Source organism: Colletotrichum acutatum (assembly GCF_030867785.1).
Source record: "Colletotrichum acutatum strain CBS 112980 chromosome Unknown BDZ83scaffold_154, whole genome shotgun sequence".
Taxonomy (NCBI): Eukaryota; Fungi; Ascomycota; class Sordariomycetes; order Glomerellales; family Glomerellaceae; genus Colletotrichum; species Colletotrichum acutatum.
This window is the reverse complement of record NW_026849148.1, coordinates 27,288-45,834: the sequence shown is the minus strand read 5'-3', so window position 1 is coordinate 45,834 and position 18,547 is coordinate 27,288. Positions and strand designations below refer to the sequence as shown.

General features: G+C 52.7%; 7 protein-coding genes across 7 annotated transcripts; 4 read left to right on the top strand and 3 right to left on the bottom strand.

Moving 5' to 3' along the window:
* Positions 1 to 104: 104 nt before the first annotated feature.
* BDZ83DRAFT_590495 (DNA ligase I) lies at positions 105 to 3,150 on the top strand (the record flags this gene model as incomplete). The annotated part of the gene is made up of 2 exons (XM_060506344.1): positions 105 to 208; positions 261 to 3,150. 2 exons carry the CDS (start codon positions 105 to 107, stop codon positions 3,148 to 3,150), a joined length of 2,994 nt encoding a protein of 997 aa, XP_060359233.1.
* A 204-nt stretch (positions 3,151 to 3,354) lies between these two features.
* BDZ83DRAFT_590438 (uracil phosphoribosyltransferase) lies at positions 3,355 to 4,188 on the bottom strand (the record flags this gene model as incomplete). The annotated part of the gene is made up of 3 exons (XM_060506340.1): positions 3,355 to 3,761; positions 3,829 to 3,928; positions 3,997 to 4,188. 3 exons carry the CDS (start codon positions 4,186 to 4,188, stop codon positions 3,355 to 3,357), a joined length of 699 nt encoding a protein of 232 aa, XP_060359232.1.
* A 1,203-nt stretch (positions 4,189 to 5,391) lies between these two features.
* Positions 5,392 to 6,819, top strand: BDZ83DRAFT_590478 (CrcB-like protein-domain-containing protein; the record flags this gene model as incomplete). Its single annotated transcript, XM_060506342.1, has 1 exon — positions 5,392 to 6,819. The coding sequence occupies one exon, from the start codon at positions 5,392 to 5,394 to the stop codon at positions 6,817 to 6,819; it is 1,428 nt and encodes a 475-aa protein (XP_060359231.1).
* Positions 6,820 to 6,967: 148 nt separating this feature from the next.
* On the bottom strand, positions 6,968 to 7,542 carry BDZ83DRAFT_108051 (uncharacterized protein). The gene has a single exon (XM_060501066.1). The coding sequence runs from the start codon at positions 7,359 to 7,361 to the stop codon at positions 7,056 to 7,058; it is 306 nt and encodes a 101-aa protein (XP_060359230.1). The 5' UTR covers positions 7,362 to 7,542; the 3' UTR covers positions 6,968 to 7,055.
* A 1,716-nt stretch (positions 7,543 to 9,258) lies between these two features.
* Positions 9,259 to 12,003, top strand: BDZ83DRAFT_723750 (major facilitator superfamily domain-containing protein; the record flags this gene model as incomplete). Its single annotated transcript, XM_060512595.1, has 2 exons — positions 9,259 to 10,766; positions 11,889 to 12,003. The coding sequence occupies 2 exons, from the start codon at positions 9,259 to 9,261 to the stop codon at positions 12,001 to 12,003; spliced, it is 1,623 nt and encodes a 540-aa protein (XP_060359229.1).
* Positions 12,004 to 14,241: 2,238 nt separating this feature from the next.
* Positions 14,242 to 16,079, top strand: BDZ83DRAFT_108007 (uncharacterized protein). The gene is made up of 4 exons (XM_060501065.1): positions 14,242 to 14,752; positions 14,842 to 15,033; positions 15,089 to 15,168; positions 15,226 to 16,079. Exons 1-4 carry the CDS (start codon positions 14,678 to 14,680, stop codon positions 15,920 to 15,922), a joined length of 1,044 nt encoding a protein of 347 aa, XP_060359228.1. The 5' UTR covers positions 14,242 to 14,677; the 3' UTR covers positions 15,923 to 16,079.
* Positions 16,080 to 16,146: 67 nt separating this feature from the next.
* BDZ83DRAFT_757188 (uncharacterized protein) lies at positions 16,147 to 17,841 on the bottom strand (the record flags this gene model as incomplete). The annotated part of the gene is made up of 3 exons (XM_060514862.1): positions 16,147 to 16,654; positions 16,724 to 17,652; positions 17,710 to 17,841. 3 exons carry the CDS (start codon positions 17,839 to 17,841, stop codon positions 16,147 to 16,149), a joined length of 1,569 nt encoding a protein of 522 aa, XP_060359227.1.
* Between the last annotated feature and the right edge of the window lie 706 nt (positions 17,842 to 18,547).

Below are 18,547 nucleotides of genomic sequence, written 5' to 3'. Positions count from 1 at the left end.
CCCAATAACATCCACATCGCGGGCTCTTCTACTAAACCATCGACAATTCTCCGGCGCCAACGGCTCTCAATTCTCTTGCCAGTTCACGCAGTGAATTGCCCACCATGAGCCAGCGCAAGCGACAAAAGTCGCCAGATGCGGCGGCGATTGATGAGGAGGAGAGGCAGTATGCTATCGGAGGGACTACGCTCGAAGAATTGAACGAGAAGTGAGTCCTCTTTCTACCCTTCCCTGGCCCCAGAGCTCACAAGCCACTCTAGGTACCCAAATCGCCCACGCAATCATTCAAAGACGATGCGCTTTTCAGAACTTTTCCAAAGCCTCTTCAATCCTTTGAACGAGAACAAGAAGCAACCCGCCGGTCGCGGTCCACCTCGCAGCAAGAAAGGCCCCCACGGACTGCACAAGCTATCGCCGCAAGAACAGAGACGGCACCTCATTGAGCGCTTTGTTTCCAGATGGCGAAACGAGGTGGGAAACGACATCTATCCGGCTTTGCGACTCATTCTGCCCGACAAGGATCGGGATCGCGGCGTCTACGGCCTGAAGGAGAATGCTATTGGCAAACTCCTCGTCAAGCTTATGAAGATCGACAAGAACTCGGAAGACGGCCACAACCTCCTTCACTGGAAGTTGCCGGGTCAGACTACTTTCTCTAGACTGGCTGGCGACTTTGCGGGCCGGTGTTTCGAGGTGCTTTCCAAGCGACCGATGCGGACGGAAGTCGGTGACATGACGATTGCCGAGGTCAATGAGTTGCTGGACAAACTCGCTGCATCGACGGGGGAGCTGGAGAACCTGGAGGTCTTCGAGATTTTCTACGAGCGCATGAATGCGGAAGAACTTATGTGGTTGATCCGTATCGTGCTCAAGCAGATGAAGGTCGGCGCCACCGAGCGAACATTTCTTGACTTGTGGCATCCGGATGGCGAGGCCCTCTTCAGCGTGTCGTCGAGTCTGCGACGCGTCTGCTGGGAGCTTTTTGACCCCAGGATTCGTCTGGAGCAGGAGGATACCGGTGTTACTCTTATGGAATGTTTCCAACCCCAGCTGGCACAGTTCCAGATGCCATCTTCCTTCCAGAAGATGGTTGATTACCTCCGGACTACTGAAGAAGACCCCGAATTCTGGATCGAGGAAAAGCTGGACGGCGAGCGCATGCAAATGCACATGGCCGAAGACGCGAGTGTTCCGGGAGGACTGCGATTCTGCTTCTGGTCTCGCAAGGCGAAAGACTACACCTATCTGTACGGTAATGGGTTGAAGGACGAGAAGGGGGCTCTGACTCGTCACCTGGCAGACGCGTTTTCCGAGGGTGTCCGCAACGTCATTCTAGACGGAGAGATGATTACATGGGACCCGGAAGTCGACAAGATCATGCCGTTCGGCACCCTCAAAACAGCCGCTCTAGCCGAGCAGAACAACCCCTACAACAACTCCGGGCCGCGACCGCTCTACCGCGTCTTCGATATCCTCCTGCTGAACGATCAGCCTTTGACCCAGTACACGCTGCGGGATCGTCACCGTGCCCTAGAGAAGGCTGTAAAGAGTGTTCACAGGAGACTGGAGATCCACGAATACGAGTCCGCGACGACACCTGAGGCCATCGAGCCACTCCTCCGCAAGGTCGTTGCGGAGGCATCGGAAGGCTTGGTCCTCAAGAACCCGAGGTCGATGTACAGACTCAACAGCCGCAACGACGACTGGCTGAAAGTCAAGCCGGAGTACATGTCCGAGTTCGGAGAGTCTTTAGATTGTGTCGTTATTGGTGGCTACTACGGCTCTGGACGGAGAGGTGGTGCCATCTCCAGCTTCTTGTGTGGCCTGCGTGTCAGTGAGAATCACATCCAAGCCGGTGCGAACTCCGAGAAGTGCTTCAGCTTCTTCAAAGTCGGCGGCGGCTTCACAGCGGCCGACTATGCGGAGATCAGACATCGGACGGACGGCAAATGGACTACGTGGGACTCGAAGAAGCCTCCATTAGAATACGTCGAGCTCGCCGGCGGCGACCGGCAATTCGAGAAGCCAGACGTCTGGATCCGGCCCAGCGAATCTGTCGTCGTGGAAGCCAAGGCCGCGAGCATTGGCAACTCGGATCAATTCTCCCTCGGCTTCACCCTTCGATTCCCGCGTTTCCGTAAGCTGAGAACCGACAAGAACTGGGACGAGGGCCTCAGCGTGCAGGAGTTCCTGGACCTACGGCGGCGGGTAGAGGCGGAGGCCAAAGAAAAGACCATGAGTGTCGAGAACCGCAAGCGCAAGTCAGTAAAGCGCGTCAAGCGGGAGGTCGTCATCGCTGGAACGGAGAACATGCCTGCGCAGTTCCAAGCAGATAAGTCCAAGGTATTTGAGGGTCTCGAGTTCTGCGTGCTGTCGGAGTCGCTCAAGCCGTTCAAGAAGACCAAGGCACAGCTCGAGACCCTTATCAAGGAGAATGGCGGCCAGGTCTCTCAGCGGGCTGTCCCGCAATCCGGGATGATTCTCTTGGCGGACAAGAACGTCGTCAAGGTCGCGAGTCTGGTCAAGGAAGGCCAAAAGGGCAGCGGCGTCGACGTCATCAGGCCAAAGTGGATTCAAGACTGTCTCGAACAGGCTGATGATTCTCTGCTGCTTCCCTATGAGGAACGACACTTGTTGCATGCGACGGAAGCTTTGAGAACTGTTGCTCTGCAGAACACGGATATGTACGGGGACAGCTACGCCCGCGATATCAGTCTCGTTGAGTTGCGCGAAGTTCTCAATACGATGCCAAAGAAAGAGCCTGACACGGAGCCTTTTAACAAGACGCAATTTCTCAATCAGCTTGAGGAGCGTGGACGCGGGGTAGGCCCGATGAAGGGCTCGATGTTCCACCGTTGCGCCGTTCACTTGGTCAATGTCGAAGAAGGGGATGAGGACGAGATCAAAATGTTAAAGCTTAGGAACTATCTGACTTTTGGCGGCGCACGCTTGATCAGCGATGCCGACGACACGGAAACCACGCATGTGGTCGTGGTAGGGGACGGCACCCGGCGGCAAGATGTGGCCGCTGCTTTGCGAGAGGAAGTCAGTCACAGGCGTAAGATTCCACACATCGTGACTGCGGAATGGATTGTAGATTGCTGGCGAGAGAAGACGTTGCTGGACGAGGAGAAGTATACGCGAGTGTGAGAGGAACGACGGTGGATGAATTGCTTATTATACCCAGGATAAATGACACTTTGGTTTCAACCCCAGCATCCCAAAACCTTTCTATGAGGTGCCATGACCTGTCTATGAGGTGATTTGACATCCAAGGCTAAATGAGCAAGCCAAATCACACCTTCCCCGTAACCCTACCCGTCCCAGGTAGCAGCAAGGCCCCATTTTTGCATCTTATTTTCCAATAGTAAGGAACAACCGATCACCAACATCACCGACACCAGGCTTCAGCATGCCCTTGTCCGTCAACTCGGCATCCACACCAGCAATGTAGATGTCCGTCGCGTCAGCCCACTCGCCCGCGGCGCGCTTGACACCCTCGGCGGCGCCAATGACGGAGAGGACGACAATGCGCTTGACGCCCCACTCGCGGAGGGTCTGGATGGCGGCGGCGCAGGTCCCGCCGGTGGCGATGACGGGGTCGAGGACGATGGCGAGCTCGGAGGCGCCGGCGTTGGAGCCGTCGGGGGAGACGTGGTTGGGGAGGTTGTTATAGTATTCTACGGGCTCGAGGGTCGAGGGTTCGCGGTAGAGGCCTAGGTGGTGGACTGCTACGGGCGTGGGGAGGATGGTTTGGACGGCTGTTGTGAATTTGTTAGATTCGGGCTCAAGTCTGGGCAAGAGGGATCTGATCTTGGAGGGGTATACCTTCTACCATGCCGAGGCCTGATCGCAGAATGGGGACGAGGCAGAGGCTGGAGGGCGAGATTGTGGTTGATGTGAAGTCGAATCCTAGCGGGGTAGAATCCTGGGCGAGGAGTGTCAGTCTTGGTGCTTGATTGTAGCACGAAACACGTTGGAATAAGGGGCAATTACCTTTGATCCATCTGTCGCTTTCGTGGAGGCGCCGAGGGCCTCGTATGCTACCATCAATGCAATATCATTCACCAGCGTCTTCACCTCTTTCGCCGGCGTCGACTGGGACCGCAATTGGGACAGCTTCGCCCGGAGACAGGGGTGCTGGGAGACGTGCACGTTGGCAGGGAGCTCGGGTGTTGAGGAAGACATGGTGTAAATGGGAGGGTATGTAAGAAACGTAGTATGGAATCAAACACGAATACGCTGAAGCATTGAACGGTGACCAGATGAAATAAAGTAAAGGAGGAATCGTCAAATTTAAGCAAAATGAGGTTTGGGAGTTTACCGTCGATATCGACGAGAGAGGTTGGTGGGGAGGCCGGAGCAAGCCACTGAGACCAGCAGGCAGTAGGAGGAGGAGGGGTCCTTCCTTGTCCTCCTGATCAGCGCCGGTACCTTGAGTGGGTCCTGCATGCGGAGGGAAGCTCTGGATAAGATAAGCCCTTGAGGTCCGACGCCCAACGCCCGCCCTTTTTTGGAGCAATTGGGGACTGCCACCAGGTCAACTCCGGCGTCCGGCAAGGCGTTCGGAGGTCGCCGTCATGCATGTTTTAGTTGGAGCCTTCTCATAAGATAGCTGGCAATGCATGGGTGACGAGATATAGGGGATGGAAATTGGCAAGTTATTAGTAACATCTTCCTCTCGACTTGTTGTTCTTAAACTGTCGTCCTGCCTGAAGCTGTTTAGCTCAGGATGTTGGGCCCCTCCTTCCCTCCCTCGCACTGACTTACCTTATCGACGTGGAAAGTCACCACCTCGGTGTACTCCGCCTTTCTCGGTGAGAATGACCCCACCAAGGAGCTTGGGTCGTCGGTGAACGGTGTGAGGTGAGCGAAACCGGGAGTACCGAGATACCCGCCTCTACCGCCAAGACAAGGTTGTCTGGGAATGACGTTCCCGCTACAGCAGGCGTTTTTGTGGCATCTTTTGGTGACGCGACTACTGATCAACCTTCTTTTTTTCGTTGACGATATTGCCGATTATCCGGAATTTCCACGACCCCAGAATCTTTTGGCCTTCGAAAATTAGCGCGATTTAAATGCCGAACAAGACCACGCGAGATCCGGTCATGAATCGAAACGCGCCGACGACGAGATTTAAGGACAGAACTCGCGATGCAAGGCGGAAACGAAATGAGGCACGCCAGCGGTGCTGCTGCGGATGAGAAAGATCTCACACAGATGGGTACTACCAGCGGGCAGGCCCATACAAAGAGCAAGAACATACAACGGGGGCAATCGGTCGGGTACGATGCGCCTGAGGACTATGGCAACCTCGACGAGATGGTGACGGACCCAATCTCTCACGGCGAGAGTAGGCGTCGTGATGGGAGGGGCGAGAGTCTGGAGGAGATGAGATCCACAGGCTACAACGCTTCCAAAGCGCGAGACGAACCCAAGAATACAATCGCCGACGCTGATGTCCACAGTCCCAGCAAGACTCGCACGAGAGAAGGCAAGAGTCTGGAGGGGAGACAGTCGTGCGAGTATGATGCACCAGAAGACTACGGCAACCTCGACGAGATGGTCGCCGACCCCGTCGCGCATAAACCCAGGCGTCATCGTCCGGGGAGAGGCGAGAGCCTAGAGGAGGTGCGATCGCCTCAACGGGCTTCCGACCTCGAGATGCAAGACACAACAACGCCCGACGAGCAAGACGAGCCCGAGACCCCAAACTCGAAACCCACCGCACACGTCTCTAGGTTGGCCACGGAGGTGTATACACTTTCGTATCTCGTCTTTTTCGCCATCTTCGGCACGATTGCCCGTCTGGGCCTGCAGGCTCTGACGCTCTATCCCAGCGCCCCAGTCTCCTTTGGCGTGCTGTGGGCCAACGTCGGCGGCAGCCTGGTCATGGGCTTCCTAATCGAAGACCGCAGGCTTTTCAAGCAGGAATGGGGTACACCCAACTACCACAGAGAAATCACCAAAGCCCGGCGCCGCGGGCAAGATGCAGATGACAGTGGCGCCTCCAGCGACCTCGCGGCCGCGAAGAAGGCGCATCTCGCAACCAAGAAGACTATACCGCTCTACATCGGCCTCTCCACGGGCTTCTGCGGCTCCTTCACCTCATTCTCCTCCTTCATCCGCGACGTCTTCCTCGCCATGGTCAACGATCTCCCCCGCGCCGGCGGAGCGACCCCCGAATTACGGACCGGAGGGCAGTCCTTCATGGCGATGATGGCTATCATCATTGCCACTGTAGCCCTAAGCCTCTCGGCCCTCATCTTTGGTGCCCACCTCGCCATCGCACTCGAAGGGATCACCCCCTCGATCCCTTATCTCCTCGGCCGCAAAGTCATGGACCGCTGCGCCGTCCTCTTCGGCTGGGGCGCTTGGCTCGGCGCAATCCTCCTCGCCATCTGGCCGCCCCACGATGCCTGGCGAGGTCGCGTCATCTTCTCCATCGTGTTTGCGCCGCTTGGCTGCCTTGCGCGCTTCTACGCCAGTTTGCTACTTAATGCGCGGGTGCCGTCGTTTCCGATGGGTACCTTTGCAGTTAACATCGCTGGCGTTGCCGTGCTGGGTATGTGTTGGGATCTGGCGCATGCGGGGCTGGGCGGCGTGGTAGGGTGTCAGGTTTTGCAGGGCGTCGAGGACGGATTCTGCGGGTGCTTGACGACTGTTTCGACGTGGGTTGCTGAGTTGACTGCGCTGCGACGGAGACATGCTTATATTTATGGCCTGGGCAGTGTTGTGGTGGGGTTTGCGATGATGGTCATCATCATGGGTGCTGAGAAGTGGACAGACGGGTTCACGCCTCTGATGTGTACCCATTGAGCTATTACACTGTGTCTAGGCTACTCATAAGCAGTCTTTCCGACTCACGGAAACGCCAGATATAAAGAAGTCGTTGAATATACCTCTAGTGTGTTGCTAAGTGTTGGATCTCAGTATCCCAGGTCTCAATCTGAACAACGGGCTTCCTTGACGGCATTTCATTTACAATCAATGTTATGCCGCTCTTATAATCCATCCCGTACAGCATTTCTGCCTATATCAGCTCATGAACCTGCTCAAGTTTGTGATAGGCGATTTGTTGATGTGGCATGCACGGTCGATGATCCCCAGGCCAGGCCGGGGTGCGATGTTAAGTTCACGAAGGCAAGCACCCTAGCTCGATGGAATACACATGACCCCCACCATCTCCCGCAAAGATCTATGAGGCAGAGAAGTCGGAAGGAAGGTATGAGCACCGTCTGAATGTGTCTATGACCTAGTGGAGGATGGTTTCGCATAGTGGGTCCCGCAAGGGTAGCGAGTTCGAGTACGCTTGTGCTCACAAAAATTGGTGGTCCTATACAATGCCACAGGCAGCTCATATTTTTGTAGTTCTTGCATATATATCAGGCTCTCCAGTCGTTCAGAGGTGTTATGTTACGGCGGATTTCTGTTGAATCGGGCTGTTTGAAACGCCAAGGGATCGTGATGGCGATGCTTCTCGAGAGTAGCTCACCAGATCTGAAGGTCAATTGATATAATGTACAACGACAACGAAGCCCGATGAGGAACTATTCGTTGGAATCTTTTGGAGAACATGTCCTACTAATTGCTGGATAACCCCCTTGACGCCTCTATTGCCATGAGGCCCGCAACCACGCATACCGGAAGTTGAGGCTGCGGATTACACCGAACGGCCCCACATCTGCCGCTTCGTCCGGTGGCCGTGGATACCGGTACACGCCGTAGGATTTTGCAAGCATGCTCAGGCTATTACAACACACTCCTCGGTTCGAGGTGCGACGTATATGCCGGAGTTGAAAGACTTGAACGCGGTCCTTTGGAAAGTTGAGATTGATCGAGTAAGTCCTTCATCCCGGCAAATCTCTCCTATGAAATATGATGGATGACAAAGCAAGGAGGCAACCGATATCTTGGCGTCACGAGAAAGTTTAACTGGCATCGGCTTTCATATCATCTAATGTGCAACACCAAAAACTTGGGAACAGCTTCTCGGATCAATCGACGAGAGAGAGGCAGGACAGACCATGTGTCTAAATGGTTGGCTCTTATCTGCCAAATTTTTCTGCGCTATTTACCCTCCCGGCCGCCAAGCCCATTGGGAAGCATAAGAAGGCGCAGTCCTCGCCCTCGTCTGCCAAGAGCACAACCACTGCCAAGATATTGGAGCATCACCACAACAGCAAGCAGAGTCGTTGACAGCTACACCGTTTGGCTGTGGCGATCGTGAACCGGCTGCGTCGCTACGTCGAGCACAGCCTCCCATCCAAGTTCTACGATGCTCTCCGCCACGCCCAATCATCTTGGATCCCTTCCACGTTGAGACCCAGACTGATTTTGAGCCCAAGCCATATCCATGACCAAGAACCGCGGACCATTCTTTATCGAGAACAGCTTCGAATAAGCTATCGGAGCTTTGCCTCCTTTGCTCGGAGAATCAACAACGACCAAGAGGCGAGGGGCTAAGCCATCCTCTTGGCGCTATAGAAGTCGCTTCCTCCATTCTTTTGATCTCAAAACTCCATATGGCAAGATATTAGAGCTGATAAACGTGTATAAACTGATCTGCTCAGGTCGTTTGAGGCCTTCAGGTATAGTAAACCATTGGTTAGTTGCCCATTAATATGCAGGTACGAGGTACTTATTGACAATCGAAAAGAGTCGTATGTTCAAGATATGTTCCGCATAGACGTTTGTATGACCTTGAGAGTACACGACTAGAGGTATAAGTAAATATGGAGATGCGCGGCCGCTACTGTTACCCCATATTCGTTTGGAAATAGACGCCAAGGTTCTCCAAAAGCACCCTCACTCCATGAACCGAAGAAACCTAGTCCTCGGCTCTTCCTAAGAAAAGCCGATCTCGAGGTCTATGGCCAAGATTTACCACCCATGATGGGCAGCAAGGTAAGTAGTCCATCAATCAGGCCCACGTGGACGAGATGTGCGCTTGCTATTCGACATCTTCGTTTACCTGCGCAAGTGCTCTATCTCGTCGAATATCCTACGTATAATAAACGAGTGGACTGTTTATCGAGGTATTTGAAACAGATATAACATGAGAAACCAAGTTTCTATTGTCCCTGTGTAAGGTGTTTTTGCTCTAACTTGCAACCCAGCAAGTAAAGGCAACCCCCACAGGCTACTCCCTATTCTCATACCATCTGCCTCCTTACCTTTGGACGTCCACTAAAATCCATCTCAAGAAGATTATTTCAACGGAGAAAACTCAGAGCTTACATCCACTAGCAGCCCGTCATGGCTATCCTCAAAGACTTCGTCGAGAGGCTCAAGTCATTCAGCCCACAGGAAAGAAGAGCCATATTTTTCTACATATGCGGTATCATGCTGTACAAATTTGGCCTCGAGGCGTTCAACGGATCCATCACCGCACTAGCCACGAATCGTTACGACTACGAAAGCGACACCAGGGGCACGCCATCTCGCACTTTTGAACGACTCGGCCTCCTCCAGGGACTGAACCAAGCCACACAGTGTGTCGGCTCCATCCTGATTGCACCTCTCATCAAACACTATCCGACGAAGAATGTTCTCTCTGCAGCCATTCTACTCTTTGGCCTGATGACGGCAATTTTGCTCATCCTCGATGCTGCAACGGGTGGTACTTTTGTCCCAGAAGCGTACCGAAAGAAGCACCCCAAAGATGAATGGTCTTACTACGGAGATTACAACAATGACGCTATCATACCCATCTACACGGTCACGGGCATCGCGTACGGCATGGTCGAACTCATTCGCCGCGTCATCCCGCGAGACATCGTCGGAGGCAACGTTCAGAAACTTCGTCAAATGGATAGCTTGGTACACATCTTCTACGAGGTCGCCGGTACATCAGGCGCCTTTGTCACCGCGCTGGTTATGATTCCCAACCTCGGTAACAACCGCTCCTTCGTCATCACCCCAATCTGCTTCTCTCTCGCGGCAATTCTGTGGTTCTTTGTCGTGGACGGCAGCCACGACCGCAATGCCCTCGCGCGAGCTGAAGCCCGCAAAAGCAATTACTTTATCAACATTGGCAAGGGCTTCCTCCTCTTCTTCGAGTCCATATGGGTCGGCGCAAAGATCCTGTTCACGTCGACGAGATTCGTCTGGCTGGTCCCAGCATACGGTGTGGCCCTCTATGGGCACCGATATCTCGAAAATGGCATCGCACCCCAAGTCGCTCGACGATACCTGGGCAACTCGGCATGGTCACAGATCATGGTCGGCGGCTCTAATTTTGGTGAGCTCCTGGGTGCGCTGTTCGTCTTCCTGTTCACGAACGTGATCAAGACGCCCATCCCATGGCTTCGCTTGGATGCCCTGATGTTGCTCATTGTTTGGTACATTCCCTATTGGTATCCGCCCTCGGGCCAGGTCGGCCAAGCCTGGATCGTCGCCGCCACATTCTTGCCAGTCTCGTTTGGTTGGGCCGCGGGAGACGTCTCTTTGGCCGCTTTTATCCAGGCCTCTCTCGCCAGGCTGGAGGACAAGGAGAACAGGGTTTCGCCTCTTGGTGCGGTTATGGCGTTCTTGTATTCATTTTACATCGTCACGTATGCGATTGCCGGTACCTTCCTCGGGAGATACCTCGACGGCGTGTACAACCGAACAGGATCAGTGCGAGAGGCGCTGGTGAATACTGCCGGAGTGCACTTCACTGTCATCATGGTCACGGTTTTTGCATCGACGTTTATTCCAAAGGGTTCTCGGTGTTTCAACCCCGAGATGCTGGATGACACGAAGTTGGACGAGGACATTGAAGAGTGCCCACCGTCACCATCTGACAAGGATATCAAGAGCGATGTTGGGCTGAAAAAGAAGGCGCCCGCAGTCGTCTTTTGATGGTCGAAGGACATGGGATGTTAGTGTTCTGAGAGTGACAAATTCCCGCGGCTTTATTTTGGATTGAGAGAGGGTTATTATTTGATGTCACAGAGACCGAATCAGCTTCTTTGAATGGATTCCTAGAGTGCTACGTTCCACAAATATCCAACTCACTCCAAATAATGTCATCTGCCGTGAATGCAACGTGTTTGTATCCTCGCCCTCATGCAAAAGTTCATAATAAGTTTAGGCACTCATCCATCCAAGATTACAAACCTTGACGGCAAGGAGGATTCTCAACCTACATTACCCTTGAGAACCCAAAACCTCCCGCTTTCGCCTCAGAGGTCGGGCTGAAGGCAGGTAGACTGCTCTACCAAATTACATAAATTGCAATGACGTGGACTGCGGCAAATGTACCCGGCGCTTAGGGAGTTGTCTCATCCTCCAGGGTCTGCTAAGAAACTGAACACGGCTCCACTTACGTCTTTACATCTCTACCATCGCGCTTTCTTATGTGCTCTTGCAGTTCGGCCGTTTTGCCTGAGATTGAGAGTTTTAAATTTCAAAATCGTTTGTAATATTCCGAGTCTCTTCAATGACGGAGTTAAGTCGGCCACTCCGTGACACTATTATCGTCCTGTATCAAAGCGTCTCTCGGCAGGAGGCCTCTACGAAAAGAGGAAAATTTGCGATTTTGCGATGGACCGGCAAGTGAGTGTGGTTCTCTCCTTGGCCATCAAATCAGGGCAAAACCAACCGCCTCCCCAGTACCGACGAAGTTTTACGCGATCGGCAAACCACAACGCCAAAGGTCAAAGGCGCATTAATATGGAGCCCTGAGCTCTTGACGGGCTACCAGGAGCTGGGGAATTGCCACCGAATCTCGGCGCAGGCCAAAACTAAGACAGATGTTTCCCTGCTTGCGAAGCTCGGGACTGAGCCTCGTGGTTGCGGCTGATTCGGTTCCGTGCCCGAACTGTGCGAGAATGACGCAGGGGGTCTAATGATTCGGGGGTTAGGCCATGCAGTCTCTGATTCTTGACCTGTCACTCTGGCAGGTCTCGCGTGGCAAAAAAGACCCTGTGGAGAAGTTTGAGGTCGACTAAGCATATCGAAAAGGGTGATGAACGCTTTGGGCGCCGACCTGACGTGCCTGTCAATTTGCCCACTTGAAGAACAATGTTTCGCTTCAGCTCTCGTAACTGGGTTCTTGCGAATAACGGGCAGGATATCACGAGAGGAAAAAGAAAAGATGGCATACGTCAAAGCGTGCGCAGGCACACAAAAGGGACTAATGTGGCTGTGTCTTCACCGCGTGTTTCGATTGTTTTTTCCCGCGTTCGGATGAGAGGTGAGCAGGATGGAGCGGCAGCGGCAATGGCGATATTTCAAGAATTTGACTGGGGTCCATACTGGATATCATTTGTTGACTGTTCCTCCGGGTCGAGTCCCATCCCGTGGGGTGCCTGAATGATCTACATTCATGGTCCCGTTTCGCAGGCATCTCCCTGCTTCAAATCTCAACCATCCCAACCCCATGTCAGCCAGGCTCTTCGTCATTACGCCTTTTCTGACAGATTGACCAAATAGTCACTTACTTACTGAGCAGTCAACATACTGTTGAGGCATGCAGCCAAGCATCATACGGCGACCACTCGATGGTCGGCGTTCTTCACAGAAGAGGCATGCTCCTTGGCCCGTCCGGGCCCTTCCGGGAAATTGCTTGATGCCGGCTTTGACAGGGATTCAACCCACCCGAGCTCGCCAGCGTGGAGTTAGCGTCTGCTGAAAACTTGAGAGTGACAAGCCTAGTGGAAGAGCTGGGGATGAAGGCTACCACAGATCCTTGCCGGGCCATCATCTCTGGGTCTCACGGCCTGGCTAGCTCCCTAGTGGAGGATCATCTCGAATTCTGGGCCCACTGGCCTGAGCTCTGTAGCTTTGGCATAATGCCACAGAGTTATCATATCTTCAGCACCCAACAGCCCCCCAAGGAATCCCCCAAAGTGAGAAGTGATATCCCACCCTCATTCACTCGGCAGCCCAGGCTGCAATGAAATCTGTAAGTTTCAGTGCTGATTGGAGAAGACGGGAGATATCCCAGATGATCCCGAAGATCCGCCCTCGTTCGCAAGCTTTTCTCGAAGAGGGAATTGAAATCCGCATCTTGCGTGGCATTCCGCGTCGCACCCCCGATCCCGATTCCGAGTTGTATCCGGGGCAAGGACTGTCGTCAGTCGCCGGAACATCTCTGGGCACGGCCTTTCGATCCCGGGGGAACCGCCACAAGTCCCGTGGAATCCCACTTACCGCCAGTACGGATATGGCACGGCTTTCGAGAGATATGAGACGTCTTAGCTAGTTAGTCTAGTTTAAAGATTGATAACGAGCACAGATTCGAGACCGGTCGATACCAAACAGTTATCTACCATGGAACTACCATGGGAATAACAAATCACAGGGGAGGAATTGGGCCTCTAGGGCAGCAAGACACGCGGATCCGCCGGCCGGGCCACCCGTAGGAATGGCGATCCGTCAATCGTCCAAACTCTCTTGACAGCCCCATCAGCAAGTCATACCAAGGGACTGGCGGTAGCCGGCAGAACGGTGAAGCCAGAGAGGCAGCCTTTGGCGGCAAACAGCGGTTTTGGGCGGATCAAAAAAAGCAAAGCTGAGTCCTGGACTGCAGATGATCCCTTCACTAGTTTTTGGTGCTGAACCGAAAACTCGAACGATTCTGTGAGACAGAAGACACTGTGACACTTTTGCATCCTCTCACACTAAGCCCTAATATGAAACTGTGAGAGGAAATGCTTGCTACCCAAGCCCGTAGATCACATCGGCTAGACTAGGGTTTGTGCAGTCCGTATTGGTCACGAGGGATGCAATCACTAGGAACCAAGGGCCAAGATCCTCGAAGCACATCCAGACTGCCCCCGCTTCCAGCTTGGGCCAAACTCTAATGAGTTTCTGTAGGGTACGCTACAAATTACCCCATGCTTCCAGACATCCCCGGTCAACTTCTCGATATCCCATGCAGCGACCCACGACGCTCCCATGCCTTATCAAACGGCACAGAAAACTTGCAATACATTGTTTTCTATCCGTAATGGCGACATCTGAATGCCAGGGCAAGGGAAAGCTTCGTCGCCACTCGTAACAATGGAGCCCCCGCAGATGTCGGGCTGCGTGCCACACCTTCACCGGAATGACGAGAACTGAAATGATCTCCAATGCTTTGCCTTGAGCAGCCCTGGATGTCCAGGGGGTTTTCACTCTAAGCTTGGACCATCTCCTAAGGATCCCACGACGATGCTACACTGCGGCACGACTATTTTGGTCTAGACACTGAAAGGCATCCTGCAAGCCTTGACCGAGGATCTTCCACCTACATAATGAAAGCTTCACGCTAAAAGATGCGATGATGCCCCTTCTCTGAAGTATGGGTGTCAACGGATACGATTCAGCTACTAGGCCGAATCTCCTTCAGACCGCTACCTTCCTGATCTTTTTATTTGACGGTGTCATTTACAGACACACGCCCCCAACCCAAGCTAAAAAGTCACCTTGCCGTTTACGCATCCTTCTGCATCTTCAAATCGCAACTTCTTCAACAAACGACGTACGCTTTGATTCCACTTCCATCATACCGGTGTAGTCTATTATAGGACTCCAGGTTATGGGTTTCGCCAACGCGCGTTTATAACACCCGCTTACATTAGTTCGTTATTAGACGAACCGTCGGAGCCGAAACTCGGAAACAATCACCCCGAAAGAGTTGTCTCTCGCTGTTTAAGTGGGCAGCCAACTCCGCCATCAACAACCAGAGGCATCCATCGCAAAGAAAATGGAAATCACCGAACTTGTCAACAATAAGGAGCGCTTCCGTCGCTTCTACTGCAGTTGGAAGACCTGCGAGAAGGTAATGTCCAGTACTTCCCGGAACCCTGAATGCTATCAGAAGGTTGTCAATCTCTGAAGAGTATCATACTTACTTGCGTATTCCTCCAGGGATTCAACCGCAAGTCGGACCTTATCAGACACTTTCGAATTCATACAAATGAGCGGCCCTATCCTTGCCCAGCACCGGGCTGCGAGAGGAGTTTCATCCAAAGAAGTGCGTTGACTGTACACCTCCGGACACACACTGGAGAGAAGCCATACGAATGCCAGTACCCTGGGTGCTACAAACGGTTTGCAGATGTAAGTAAATACTTCACGTAATTAAGAATGGAAGTTTGACTCTAATGATCTCAAGTCGTCGAGTTTTTCACGCCATCGTCGAGTGCATTTGGGCAAGCGCCCGTATACATGCGCTGTTGAAACCTGCCGAAAAAGGTGCGTAACAATTTTGAACTTACGGAACGACTTGGACTCCAGTTAATAGAGATTCAGTTTCTGTCGCAAGGTGGCTTTGATTCAGCATCAGAAGATCTACCACGACTCGGCGTCTGGGGAGGAATCCGACGCGTCTTTGGAGGAACTCACGAACACTTCGAAAGACGACAGCCCCATGACGAGTCCGATTTCGATGCCAGAACATGTTCACAATGATACAACGAGCCCCACGCAAACGATAGAGGAGCATCAATCTTCCCCTGACTACATGCATCACACAACACGCCCGCTCAATAAACCAAATGAGCCGTTTTACGAGAGCCAAGCCAGTGAGCAATTGGCATTCCCGACCATCCAACCGGAATACGAGTATGAAGAGCCACAGGGCTTCTACCAGGATCCTCTCTACTCAAGCTGCAACGAGGATGTCGTATATCAACGGCCGAATCCCTCTTGGAACTTCTATCCGTCTCCCCAGTACTCACCCTGCGGGTGCAACCCACATCCAGCAACTGTACCTTGGAGTCCAGCGGCTATGACTGGCAACGGAGACGTCGGCAACGGGACTGGATATCTGCTTGCGCAAGATCACGCGCCTTCCATGGCTGGATATCCTCCAGCTATTATACCACGCCATGCCCAGCATGTTCAGGAGGCAGAGTGGCCGAGAGGTCAGATGTGGTACAATGACGGGATGCAAATGTCCCCCGATTTTGGCCCGGTCAGAATGACAGATACATACAGATTCGATTGAAATACGCACCTATTGATCTGCAAGTCAGTCACGAATGGGCTTTGGTCGGTTGTAATAGCATAAGTTGCGCTGCTTTTCACACAGTTGATTTTTATGAGCGAACTATTCCATCTTAGAGCAGAAATCTATCTACATAATATTCGAGAGAGCAACAAAGAAATTAAATAATCATACAAACGACCCGGTATATCTACTTGCGCCTCCATGTAATACAAGAACACAAATTAAACTCGGCTAATCTTGAAGCCGCCTGGAACCCTGTACTGGAAGAACCCCTCGGGGTCATACTCCTCCGCAACTTTTCGGATGTGCTCCACATTGGCTTTTCCATAACTTCCAATTGCATCTTGCCTCGAGTCCGCATAGGGAAGGTATCTGAGCTCAGTGTCGCTACCAACAGACTTCGAGAAGTCTTCAATTCTCTTGTTCGCGGCTGCAACGTGCTGGTAAACCCGAGGGTAGAGCTCCTCACTGTTTGATCCTAGTAGAGTCACTCCCATCACGAAAAGAACTTTGTTTCGCGAGTCTCGCTCGAGTCCGAGCATGTTGCCCCCCTTCTGCACGCCAATGTCGGCAAAGTATGACGGGATTGGCTGGAAATCGAGAATCGTGGTAAAGTTCTTTGGTCCGAGGAGGGCCTTCATATCTGCGACGAGGCCCTCATGCTGTTCGATGCAGTACCGCAGGACTCTTGGATCATTAACTGCGGTCAATGCTCCAGCTCCAGCATTCCTAGGAGACAAATCATTAGCAACTTTCGACCTCACATCAAGATGACTAGACATCTCCTAAATAACTCACCGATTCTTGCCGGACAGTGCGGTACTATTCGCAGCCTCGACAAGGGTTACTGACTTTTCCATAGTCGGAGCTGACGTCGGGATACGGTCGAAGGCATCGAATGCCGTACTATTGGCCTCGTTCATGGTGTTGACCTTGGTCGCCCTCCAGATGCTGTCCTCCTTCTCTGGATCGTAAGTGACGACAAGGAGCACCGCATTGTCATGAAACGACCGGTCCAAATCGGCGAACTTAGCAACCGCATCAACGAGCTCACCGGCGTGTTCTCGGCTAAAGGTCTTGGTCTCCATGTGCAAATTCTCAGCTGGAAACGCCGCGAGATCGAAGCGAGTGACAATGCCAAAGTTGCTGCTGCCTCCCTTCAGCGCCCGCCATAGGTCCGCATTAGCCGACGCGTTGGCGTTGACGATCTCCCCGCTCGCTAGTACCACCTCGTAGTTGACGACACTGTCGCACGCGAAGCCCGTACGCGCCGTGTACCACGAGATACCACCGCCGAGAAGAAGTCCGCCTACGCCCACGCCGGATTCTCTTCCGCCCGTCACCAAGACCCCATACCTTTCTAACGCGGCGTATACAGCAACCCATCGCGCCCCGGTCCCGACGTGTGCGATGTTGGTAGTTGCATCATACGTGGTGGTGTTGAGGTGGGTCAAGTCGATGGTCACACCGTCGACAATGTTGTTCTGATTATCACCACCGTGTCCGCCGCTGCGGATGGCTACATGCCAGTCTCCGGCACCATCACCAGCGGAGTGAAGAGCAGTAAGAGTTTTAGAAACCTCAGCGACAGTGCTCGGAAGAACGAAGCACCAAGGTTGTTTTCGCGTGGAGATAGCGTAAGAGCCGTTCTGAACGAGGGTTTGGTAGAGGGGAGAAAATGGAAAGTGAATGGCGTGGGATAAGTTGGCGGCCACAAGGGCGTCACACTAAACACAGATTAGTTGAAGATGATCGGGATGCTTTACTTGGGAAGGGTTGCGGACTGCAGGGAAGCCAGAGGGGCCCTGGGTGCCGTTGTTCGCTATCATCTGTTGCCCTTGCGCACCGCCAAAGAGCAGCAGCAGTGTGGCAGTCGTAATGCCCGCTGACGGCAGTGATAGGTGAGAAAGCATCATGATGACTTCGAGAGCTTCTGGTATAAGAGGTTTCAATTAAGGTGGAGTGAAGTTTGTTGTGAATTGCATGAAGGCTTTCTTGTACCAACTGACGGGAGGAGTGCTTTATATTCATGATGATCCTATCATTCTTGTGTCAATCCGAAGTTGATATTGCCACCTACAATATCATGAAGGAGGATCATCGTGAGCATGCACAGCCATCTAGCTAGTTGGGTTCTGCGCCCTGGACTGATGAGCTAATAGCTTAAAAGGCCGTGACGACATAATGGCCCAACGAGTAGCCTTAGAAGGAAGACATGTTTGGATGCTTTCGAAATACATCCAAAAGCATTATGTTCAAGTGATGTGTAGAACAGCATTTTTACGCGTAATTTTGCTACTAGCTCACGACTAGCTCTTACTGCCACGTGCATTGAGGTTACAGAGGCTTGAGGCTTTGTGCAGATCAAGGGAACTGAAGACTATTAAAGCTTACGTGCATCATCTAGTCTGCGAGCTAATGTCTAGTTTACTCATCGTAGGCTCTTTCTACGACTATGGTGCTAAGCTAGCCTTCATCAAAGGCTGTAGTACTACAGCGTCTAGGCGCAATCCTTCAGGATCTAAGGACGCTCCACACAAAGCTTGCAAATTTACGCGTATTTCTAGAAGGGCACTTAGTGAGCCATTGCCAATATCAGAAATAAATAGAGAGAGAGAAAGA

What these genes read in the sequence shown, in the direction of transcription:
- BDZ83DRAFT_108051 (XM_060501066.1), bottom strand. Translation starts at nt 7,361, where the DNA reads ATGAGCTGCCTGTGGCATTGTATAGGACCACCAATTTTTGTGAGCACA.
- BDZ83DRAFT_108007 (XM_060501065.1), top strand. Translation starts at nt 14,678, where the DNA reads ATGGAAATCACCGAACTTGTCAACAATAAGGAGCGCTTCCGTCGCTTC. An exon ending in GTTGGAAGACCTGCGAGAAG is followed by an intron (nt 14,753 to 14,841) that starts GTAATGTCCAGT and finishes GTATTCCTCCAG; the next exon opens with GGATTCAACCGCAAGTCGGA. An exon ending in GTTGAAACCTGCCGAAAAAG is followed by an intron (nt 15,169 to 15,225) that starts GTGCGTAACAAT and finishes ATAGAGATTCAG; the next exon opens with TTTCTGTCGCAAGGTGGCTT.